Here is an 11042-nt window from a genome sequence, read left to right on the forward strand (position 1 = left end):
TAAGTCAGGTTAAGCTCGGATCTTGAATGTTAGAATTCAAGCTTGGCTTATAATTTAAACAATTTTAATCTTTTTAGTCAAGCTCATTTTTTAAATCTTATATTTTTGTCTAAGTCTTAATCCCTCCTTAACTCTTATATAGAAAGCTAGTACGCGTCAGCACACTCGTTCTCTTACACTAACAATAATACCAATGACAATCGATCTACGTTCATTCGGTGAATTGAAATGAGTTAAATAAAGCAAAATAATAGTTTCAATGCATAAATAGTTTCAACGGGGAGCAAGGGCAAAAAATCAGAATTAGCATGGGTAGATTACGATATTTGAAAATTATAGGGTTGAAAGGTGAAATATATATTTCTAACTTTTCTCCTCCATATTTATTAAAATTGCTCAATCCAGTCCCTGATTCGTGATTCCCACTTCCAGCTTTCAACGCAGAGAGAGAGAGAGAGAGAGAGAGAGAGAGAGAGAAATATAAATAGAATAGAAAGAGAAAGAAAGAGGAAGGCAGAGGGTTCATAATAAGGGGAACCGAAAACTGGAAAAGAAAACGAAAAAGGCAAACCCTAGGAAATTCTTAGCTTCCGATTTTGATTCATTGAAGATTTACATTTCGAGATCTTAATTCTTCAGTAACCCAAAGGTAAGCTTTAATTTTTTTCTTTATAAACTACAAATTTAACAAAATATTTTTGTTTGTTTTTGTTTTCAATCTGTTTTAAATCTTTTGAATATATATATATATATATATATATATATATATCTCAAGTCAATTTGAATGCATTTTCATTTCTCACATTGTGTAACATTTCCTTTTTTTTTACACTGAATAATGAATATCTAATCTTCAATGCTTAGTTTTTATTTTTAAAATTTCATGAGCTGCATTTTAGTTTCTATTTATTTTAGATTTTTAGGCTCCTTTTGGTTGCTAAGGAAATGTGGAAAATAATAAGAACTCATGGTTTTAAGTATTCTATACTTTGTTTAGCTTAGGCGCTGTTTTATTTGTTAATTAATTCATTTATTATTATCCAGAACAAAATTTCATTAGGATTTTGAACCTTTTTTCCAGTTTGTGAAGAAATACTATAAATAATGCTAGAATCATTGTTATAAGTTAATTGAATCTGTCAATTTTGACAGATTTTGCTTTGCATTTTTTCCCTTCTTCGTTGGATGAAATTGAAGAGTGTCATTAAAGTAATGAGTTAAGCTATTTAGATGTCGTTGTGAGGATAGTCATAAACTCTTGATCTATTTCCTGTATGCTTGATATGTGCTGCTATTTCATTCCGGACTGAACACTTGCTTTACTAGTCTACATATGCGAAGTGAATGGTTTTCGAGCATGATATGTGCACGGTTACATTGGATAGGTTTTCTTGCTTGACAGAGATTGGGAAACACTCTTTCGAGACATTGTGTTTTGTATAGTATTTTATTTTTAGACATTCTTTTATTCACAGTTTCGATTAAAATGATCAAAATACAGATCTTCATGAGAGATGTTGTGTAATGTCTTAATCTTCTAACTTCTACCTACAAAACCAAAGCAGAGTTCTTGTAACTGTAGTTTTTTTTCCCTTAATTCTTTGGTTTAACCTGTACCTGAAGATTTAGCAATTGGAACTAGGGATAAAATTGATGTTGATATAATGTGTAAAGTCATGTTCAAATACATGATTCCTGAGCTTTATTTTATCTTTTCTGTGATCTTTCCATTTGGATATGGATAATTCCCAGAATGTCTACTTGTTATGTAATGCTGTGTACCAGACGAAAATTTTTATTATTAGATGACTGTCTGCTATGTGACAATAGGTTTGATGCATGATACACTCTATTGTTTTTCTGATTTCCTTTGTTGAACGGAGGGCGTATTGTCTCTTGGTTTGTGAACTGAAATCGACACCTCAACTCTTTTTTCTAGCATTTTTGCTTTTGCCTTTGTTCTTATCCTAATGTATCCATTTCATGATCTGTCTCTCCTATGCTCCATACAGGAACTGGTTGTTCTTGGCTATGGCGAATTCCAAGGGGTCAACTAACATAAGAAATTTGATGTTTTCTGGCAAGCATGCCTTACTTCCTCCTAAAAGTCCATTTCCTACAGTGGCCTCAACATATAATGATAGTGCCCCCAACAATGTAATTGGATCAAAAGCGATTCAAAAACCTAGAGAAGGAAGTACATACCACCAGCGCACTTCCTCTGAAAGCCTTCTGATAGAGGAACAACCTTCTTGGCTTGATGATCTCCTTAATGAGCCAGAGACTCCTGTGCGCAGAGGAGGTCATCGACGCTCATCAAGTGACTCTTTTGCATATATTGATGTATCTAATGGTCCTAGCCTAGATTATACAGCACAGGATAAGTATGGATATAAAAAGATGATTTCTGGACTTTCTTGGGCGTCTCAGGACTTTGATCACCACAATTGCAAAGATGGTCGGCTTAACTCTTTCCATGCTGATGTGAACTTAGTAAAGCAAAAGCATAGGGCATGGGATTCATCTTTGAATGTTGTGACTCATCCAAGTGGGCTTCCTTCTCTTAGAGAGAACACATTTGTTCAGAGTTTAGGATCATGTGCACCACAAGAACTAGAGCAAGCACAATCAACAGCAAATGGAAAACAAGATTCAACTAAATCTGCCCCTATTGATGCAAAAGCTTCTTCTGAGAAAAAAGATAATTCTCATGCCAAGTCTTCTGCATCTGACAGTGACACGAAAAGAGCCAAGCAGTAAGTAGCTTGTTTCTGTTGTTCCACAAATGGGTGTAGTAATACTGTAGTAACATATTGTGCTCTCCTGGTTGTGAGGCCTGCTATGTTTTAAAAAAAAAACAAAAAAAAAATTTGTTGCTTGTGCTTGCATCAAAATCTCAGACTGTTGTCAATATCTTTTAAAAGTTACAGTTTATGACTTATTAGCTCAAGGAATACTGATAGTTACTTGTAATGCTGCTAATGTTGTTTGTGATTACTTTTGCCTATAATGATGAAATTGATAAGGAGCTAGTAAGTTAATTTCCAATGGGAGTTATAAATGATTCTAGGATATGAATCTGCAGGTTCACTAGGAATGATTGTTTGATTGGAGGTTTTTTGCAGTTGCATTCACTCTGTAGTTGTTTTGCATTTTTGGCCTTGTACCTTGGGTTCTTTGCTAGAATATGTTTTCTTTTGTTCTCAGTGGAATCATCTATCACATTCGTTCTATCCTTTTCTTTTTGTGCATGGTGTTCAAGTTGATATATCTTTTATTAATAACTAGTGACTTTGATTTACTTTTGCTGTATGATTCTTGAAGCTTTTATCAAAATACTTAGTTAATATACTGATGCCTATGTTGGTAGAAATTGTTTAATTATGGTACTTTGTTATTGTCTATTGCAGGCAGTTTGCTCAACGCTCAAGAGTGCGTAAACTTCAGTACATAGCTGAGCTGGAAAGGAATGTACAAGCTTTGCAGGCAAGAGTTAGTCAAAACTGAAGTTTTTTTTTTTATCATATACTTACATTTGAAATTGACTTGAAGTTATGAATCAGTATACGCCATATAATAATAAAGTGTTAATTGTGTTTCTTATTTTATAGGCTGAAGGATCTGAAGTTTCAGCTGAGCTTGAATTTCTCAACCAACAGAATCTTATTCTTAGCATGGAGAACAAAGCTCTTACGCAACGTTTAGAGAGTTTAGCTCAAGAGCAGGCTATCAAATACCGTAAGTGCCTAAAGCATGACCTCTAAGGCTTTGATTAAATGTTATTTTCCTGCAGTACATATTGCATTTCACCTTTTTTTTCCCTTTCCCCTACCTTCTAATTATTTGTATGAGCTGTACTAATTGGCATCTTGAGGGATGATAAACCAGATAGGTTTCTGTATTCCACAAGCTGCTAATGAATATGCTTCAAAAGGAAACAACAATACAGGCAGTAGAAACTTTGACCAACAGAATTACCGAATAGTTGGTCTAAGATAGTTTGGGCATGAGTGGCTTGATAAACTAAGATTTGCTACTAAATTCTAGAACGATTTGGGAGAAGGAAGAAGATATAAGAAGAAATTTGTATTAGAGATCACAGGTTTCGTTGGTCGTGATTTAGTTTATTACACTATTAAGGGATATAAATGTCTTCTTGTGCTTTGTATGGGAGGAGTAAGGTATGTCTTGACTCATGAGTGACCGACTTTCACTTGTTTTACCTATAATGTTAGGAGGGAAAATATAGGGTGTCCGTGGTCCATGTTTTAATCTTTTTGTTTGGAAAAGTGATTTCCCCCTTTCTTGGGAGGCACAGGCTCCCTTGACAATGCATTGGATCTTCCAGAAGCATGAATTATTATGAGGGCCAATGTGTCTAAGAGGCCATCATTGATTTGTTTGTGATGAACATTAGTTATTTTATTTGGTTAAAACAAAGTTTTATAGAAGGAAAACTAAATCATGCAATCATTGTGCTCAGTTGAGCAGGAAGTATTGGAGAGGGAGATTGGTAGGCTACGAGTCTTGTACCAGCAGCAACAAAATCAACAGCAACCGCAACAAAAGCAGCAATCATCTAGCCATCGACGCTCTAGCAGTAGAGATCTTGATTCCCAATTTGCAAACCTCTCTGTGAAGGAGAAAGATACTAGTTCCAGCCATGACACCGTCACCGGTCCACTCCGCATTTAAACATCTAATTTAGCCAGAGCTTTTTGTGCTAATACTTCAACCGGCGCTGCCATGCTGACCAAATTTGTTGTTTCCATTTGTGCGGGATAAAGCCAAGTTCATCTGGTCTTGGTTCCCTCCCTCTGCCTGATCTCCTCTTTATTTTCCGTCATATCTTACCCTTATTATTTTCCTTTCAGCCAATTAAATCTTCTTGTGCACCTGGTAGTCATTGCCGAAAATTCAATTTCTGGCACATGATTCACCTGAGGTGGTAAACATGAAGAACAGGTTCCCCTTCCTGTCTGTTCATCAGTGGTTATTGTGGTTTTGAAATTTTATCTGCTCCATTTTTCCTCCATTTTGAGTATCCACCCAGTGGATCCCACCTTATAGTGCAGAGATCTTTAGGCTGTTTAGATGCGCATTATATATAAAATGCAGTGGCAGGAAATTATTTCTTGTAAAATATTTTAAATCAAATCTGTCATATTTCTGGGTTCTGTTGGTTATAATTATTTGCCTGGTATTGCCCCTCAGCTTGAAGATATTTGGTGTTTACAGGTTTGCAATCAAGGAGCTGCCCTGGTAACATATAACTCCAAGAGTAGTTTCAACTACTCTATTTGTTTTTTACTAACTTGAGCTTACTTTTAATATGATTGTCATTACCAACCTTACTAGAACGCAAATTCCTAGACAGACAGCTCATTTACGTTTCAGTTAATTCCGGACAGGCAGGACAGAAATTGGATTGTTTAAGAAAAAGAGGAACAGCCAATGTTATTTGCTCAGTTACTTTTGGATGGTAGGGTTAAGCATGTGAGTTGAAAGCGAAGCTTATGTGAAAGAAAGATGCTATTGCGTTCCAGGCTGGCCAGTGGTCACCCTTGCCCTACAACCATTATTGAGCTGTAAGGATGTTAACCCACGATCAAGCCCTTCTGCAAATTGCATGCTAGTTGTCATTTATATACAAGAATCCGAGAAAGATGTTAGTTGTCTGTATGTTGCTCAGATTCTTCCTTTTCCTTGAACAGTCGTATCCGCCTATCCGGATATGGAGATATGATCTTTAAGTACATGAAATTTAAAAAAAAAAAGTAATTATACCCGTGTTTAATGCATACTTATATTGGACACACTCGAATCCAATGAAAACCAGGTTGGTTTTGCGTTCAAGTGTTTTTTTTTTTTGGATTAAGGTAATTTAGCTTTTGGTCATGTGTTTAAGGCTCGGGTTTCTTCAAGTCATTCGAATTCAGCCTCGGGTTTGGTTCGTGTTAGCCTACCAAAATTTCAGATTCTGACCAAAATTTACAAGCCTAAACCACAATCTTTCTAGCATTCACAATCAAGAGACAGAGTTCCAAACCGGGTAGGAACGTTTTCAAGTTCTTTTCACCTTTACTTTATAGCAAGTCTCAATGGAGCAAAGAAGAGTGGTTTTTGTGCAATTAGGAACTTGAATACTCTCACTGCTCAGCACATAATATTAGCAGCCACAAAGAGAAAAGGATGGTAGAAAAGCTCAATTGGGCACCAAGTTGTGCAGTATTAGGCAGCCTGGGGTACTGATCAGGAGGGGGCATAACGCATTCATCGCCATTGAAAAGAATCCTTCTAGGGAAACCCCATCCTTCTCTGAAAGTGAACATATCTGGATCTTTGAGTAGCAACATTTCTGTTTGAACATTTCCACTTTCACCTTCCTGCAGCAGCATGTCATTGTAATACTCAATCCCCCAAAATATCCCTGTATCATCTGCAATTTAGATGCATCAAATGTTATGTAGGGTTAATATATAATTTGATCCTCAAGCTATTAACATTTTGTCACGCTGGGACCAAAAAGCAAAAAAGTTAGTATTTAGTCAAGTTCATCTCAAGTTTTAGTCGTTTTCAGTTTGGTTTATATGGATTTGAGGCTCAAGGTTTGGGAAATTTCAAGCTTGGGCTATCTTGGGTTAATTTTGGATTCAAATGGTTGACCTTTTATAGTTAAAACAAATTTGGCCGAGTTAGGGTTCAAATTGGTCAAGCTAGATTTTTGAATTCGGGTCACAAATTACCAGTCTAAATACTAGCAATATAGGGCTAATTTATGCATTAACCCTACATTATTGTATTACTAAAATTTTCCAATCCACAAATAAGTGGCATGGCATCAGCTGGATGACTGAATGGACCTTCTATATAACTTACTGATCTGGCCATATTGGTTAAGTGGTTCATAGTTGAAGCTGAAAACTTGTATCAAGCTTTTCAAGTTGGGGTGCAATGCCACCAAGTTCCACTGGCTGTAATTCTTCAAGATATTCAGATTATTCACAGTTATCTTCACCCTCCAATAGTGTGTGTAACTTTGTTTCACATGCCAATGAACTCGAATTGGGCACATATGCTGCGAGCACCTCACTAAAGATGGTGACTCCCGGTTCGAATCTTTTATTTGTTGCAACAACGACGGTGTTTCACCAAATCTGTTCAAAAGTAGTCAGAACCAATGCAATTATAAGTATTCTTATGCAGCTTTAAGAAGAAATGTCCTCAAAGTTCGACAAAATTGCCAAGCCAAGTATGCATGCATGTTATGTATGTATGATTAAAGGAGGATTTACTTTAAACATTTTGCTCCAGCGAATCCTTATGCAGCCAATGTCCTCAAAATTCAACTAACATGCAATGCCAAACATGCATGTGTGTATGTACATATTTATGCATGATGAAAGGAGGATTTACTTTACACATTTTGCTCCAGGTAATCCTTGGCAGCTGCAGCTGCACTTTGGACAAGGAACAATGGTGCTATTGTAGAATGCAGATAAGGATACACAGCACTTTGGAGAAGTAGATGCCAAAAATTGTGAGTACATACATGTCACATTCCATGTCCCTGCAATATATATACACATACATATTTATAGCAAGTTCAGTTCAGTCCAAGAAAAAAAAAGAGCCAAAACAACCAATAAACAGTAATGATTAGTGTTAATGGTGAAAATATCAACATCGATTAAGCAATGGAAAGGGTTATGTATAATCTGGGAAGAACATACCAAGAGCTTGTGTCCACCGACGACCTCCATCCGAACTATACTTACTTGGTGCAACCTGAACCGGTTTCGCACAGGTATATCCCGGAACTCCGATAGTGAAATTTTCCGGCATATGGAAGCCGGATTTATCAGTAGCGGCACTGGTACTCATCTGAAAGACGGCACCGAACTTAGATGGGTCTTGGATCATGGATGATAAGATGCCTCCTTTGCAACAATTAGTAGTTTGCATGTTATAAGGGGCTCCAGGTAAAAGGTCAACAATGAAAGGGCTTTTTTCACAACAATGAGGCAATTGGCCACCTTTGAACCTTGAGCAGTTGCCTTGCTCAGTAGCTTCAGCTCCTTGCATGGCCCAAATCACCTCATCACCGGTCCAATCCCATCCCATTTTCCACCCAGGCTGCTCTATGTGGCGGTATAGTTGGAAATTAAGTATTGATACCTTCACCTGCAAATTTAACACCGATTAATGGGTGGTGATAACATTAATCCTTTATCTCTTGTTCAATGTCTATGCTTGGAGATATATATATATATATACACTTTGCAAAGTGCACTTTCTTATGTGAAGTTTTAAGTTCAAATTAGTTGAAATATATTGGTGAGTGAAGAAATCTTAGGAACCCAAGAAAGTGCACTTTTTTAAAAAAAAATTCACTATTTTAAATATAAAATATTTGTTTGTTATTATAAAAACATAATTAAATAAAAAATTAGAATTCAATTTATTTCAAAAATTGCGACTTTTTAACTTGTACCCTAACCCCAATTGAGCTTAGTATGCTTCTTTTTCAAAAAAGACTTCTCCAGTCTCTTTCAATTTTAATTTCGAATTTGATCAAATTGGTCTCTCTCAAAAAAATTGGAGCAATATAATCTCCATCAATTTCGAAAGTGAACAACTAAAGACAGTTAATCATGACGTTAATGCCTTTCGTTAATTGTACACAATTTTGATTAGTATAATAACAAATTTAGCTTTCGATGTTTACATATTTTGCTATTTTGGCTTTAATTCTAAAAATTTCAATAAATTCAGCCTCAACATTTACATAAATGTTGCAAGATAATTTTTTTAAATTAGGACCAAAATGACAAAATATGTAAACATCAAAAGCCAAATTTGTTACTATACTAATCAAAATTATGTACAATTGATAGAAGACATTAATGCCATGATTAATTGTCTTTAATTGCTCACTTTCAAAATTGACAGGGATTAAATTGCTCCAAAATTCTTTTTTGAGAGGGACCAATTTGCTCAATTTTGAGATGGAGAGGGACTGGGGAGGTTTTTTTACCTTCTTTTTCATACAATGACAATATTACCCCCTTTGAGTGATGACGTATAGGGCAACAATTGGATAAACAAGCCACCAGTTTGTGGACCCAATTGTACCCCGAAACTCAAGCCCTGACAAACAAATGTACATTCTTCTTACAACTACAAAAAAAGGGTAAAAAAAAGGACAGCGCAGGGAACACTAAACATGCATTGGACTGTAACATAACAGCTCTTCGAACTTCAAAGTTCAAACTTTAGAAGACATATATCATATTTTTTTTCACTGTTTCATTCAAAACCCCAAAAAATAAAAACTGAAATTTTTAATGGAAATTAAAAATGAAATCTGACATATATTGGAATATTGCAAAGAATTAATTGCTTGAGAATGAGAAACTTACATCATTAGAGCCAGGATTTGATTGCAACAGATCCCATTTGATTGTTATGTTTCCATGAGGATCCAAAGGATCATATCCATCTGCATTTTTAATCAAAAATATATATAAAAAAATTAAACCCAGAAAATAAAAAAAAAGGGGCAAAAGAGAATCAATTATATAAGAATATATATATATACAGACTTACATGAGGGTGAAACTGAGCTCAACAGAAAGAAGATGATGAAAGATGAGATAACATCAAATGATCTTTGAACAACAAAGTAAAAAGGGTTGATTTTCATAACTCCCATTCTTCAACAAAATAAATTGCTTCTTTTTCTTTTTTTTGGGGTTTAAATTGTCACTAAAAAAATCACTAAAAAATGGGTTTTTTCTTCTTCTTCTTGTTTTGGTGTTTAAATGTGAGTGGCAAAAAAACAAAGAGGAAAAAAAGAGAAGATTAGAGAAGTGTTTTTCATTTGGTTTGACTGTTTAACCCTATTTGAGTGACTCTCAGCAAATAAGGTTTTCTTTTTTCTTTTTTTCTATAAAAATAAAAAATAAAATAGAGAAATAAATTGTAATTAATGCAGTGATAAATGTTCTTCTCGGATTTGCCAAATTTGGGTGCAAAGAATGCGTCTATTTCTACTTTTATGATCTGTTCAACATTCAGATTTGATCCTTCACGTGTATTCTACATCCTCAATCCTCATATTTTCTGTTTTTTTTTTTTTAAACGATGTTATTATAAGTTTTGATAATATCAGCTTTTTATTATAGGATGCCTAGAATTATCAGTTACTCTCTTTTTAATAAATAGAAAGATAATACATTCTAATATACTCGAATTCAATAGGTGTAACAATACCACGTATTATTATAACTTTGATCAAAATTCAGTAGGTGGACAAGAGTGTGTATATATATGTATGGATATAACATTTTATTTAGGGCCAATTGAGCTTATTCCACTTTTTGAGTCACCTTCAATGTTGGGCCATTGTTGTATCTTCTTTGGGTTTTTATTTTTAAAAGCAAGTAGGTCCAACCCTAAATTCTACTTTCATGGACTGAAATTTCTACAATTCTAAAGATATATGAAATTACGAAAAATGGGGGATAAATCTCAAACATATAAATTTTTAGAATGGTCAATGGATTTGATTAATTGATTGGAATTATATATATATAAGGTATGATTGAGTAATTTATTTCATTTATTATAAGAGTTGAAAATTGAAGAAATTAGGGAGGAAAGTTAACCATTATAACTATTAATTTTTTAAATGTAATTATATTCTATCAACCCTCGTTAAAAGATCACATTTTTTTAATTATGTAAGGATGTAATTATTATTCTAATAATTATTATTTTTATCTAAATACATTCTTAATCTATAATACGAAACGATAATTTTTATGCATAAAAAATAAAATTTTAATTCTAAAATTCTCCCAAAATGACTCTGTAACATCCTTAACCTTCATTCGTTATCGGAATAGGGTTACAGAGTATTATCAAACTTTACGAATTAAATACGGACATTTCCCAACTTTTGTTACACATATTAAGAATCAATTATATAACACTCATATTGTCCCTTAGATGGACCTTCGAGGCCCAATATTCACCTT

General features: G+C 34.4%; 2 protein-coding genes across 2 annotated transcripts; one reads left to right on the forward strand and one right to left on the reverse strand.

Moving 5' to 3' along the window:
• The first annotated feature begins 417 nt into the window (after positions 1-417).
• LOC105783202 (uncharacterized protein At4g06598) lies at positions 418-5189 on the forward strand. Its single transcript, XM_012608508.2, has 5 exons — positions 418-649; positions 2013-2756; positions 3411-3486; positions 3612-3738; positions 4484-5189. Exons 2-5 carry the CDS (start codon positions 2032-2034, stop codon positions 4693-4695), a joined length of 1140 nt encoding a protein of 379 aa, XP_012463962.1. The 5' UTR covers positions 418-649; positions 2013-2031; the 3' UTR covers positions 4696-5189.
• An 852-nt stretch (positions 5190-6041) lies between these two features.
• On the reverse strand, positions 6042-9880 carry LOC105783201 (COBRA-like protein 6). The gene is made up of 6 exons (XM_012608506.2): positions 9610-9880; positions 9423-9502; positions 7734-8184; positions 7417-7570; positions 6880-7157; positions 6042-6439 (listed from the first exon to the last, which is right to left on the reverse strand). The coding sequence occupies exons 1-6, from the start codon at positions 9713-9715 to the stop codon at positions 6150-6152; spliced, it is 1359 nt and encodes a 452-aa protein (XP_012463960.1). The 5' UTR covers positions 9716-9880; the 3' UTR covers positions 6042-6149.
• Between the last annotated feature and the right edge of the window lie 1162 nt (positions 9881-11042).

Source organism: Gossypium raimondii, chromosome 13 (assembly GCF_025698545.1).
Source record: "Gossypium raimondii isolate GPD5lz chromosome 13, ASM2569854v1, whole genome shotgun sequence".
In the NCBI taxonomy this organism is placed as follows: domain Eukaryota; kingdom Viridiplantae; phylum Streptophyta; class Magnoliopsida; order Malvales; family Malvaceae; genus Gossypium; species Gossypium raimondii.

Excerpts from the sequence above, each read along its gene's own strand:
- LOC105783202 (XM_012608508.2), top strand. The coding sequence starts at position 2,032 with ATGGCGAATTCCAAGGGGTCAACTAACATAAGAAATTTGATGTTTTCT. Across the intron at positions 2,757-3,410 it reads GACACGAAAAGAGCCAAGCA|GCAGTTTGCTCAACGCTCAA; the intron begins GTAAGTAGCTTG and ends TGTCTATTGCAG. Across the intron at positions 3,487-3,611 it reads GGAATGTACAAGCTTTGCAG|GCTGAAGGATCTGAAGTTTC; the intron begins GCAAGAGTTAGT and ends CTTATTTTATAG.
- LOC105783201 (XM_012608506.2), bottom strand. The coding sequence starts at position 9,715 with ATGGGAGTTATGAAAATCAACCCTTTTTACTTTGTTGTTCAAAGATCA. Across the intron at positions 9,503-9,609 it reads GAGCTCAGTTTCACCCTCAT|ATGGATATGATCCTTTGGAT; the intron begins GTAAGTCTGTAT and ends TTAAAAATGCAG. Across the intron at positions 7,571-7,733 it reads TCGGTGGACACAAGCTCTTG|GGACATGGAATGTGACATGT; the intron begins GTATGTTCTTCC and ends TATATATTGCAG.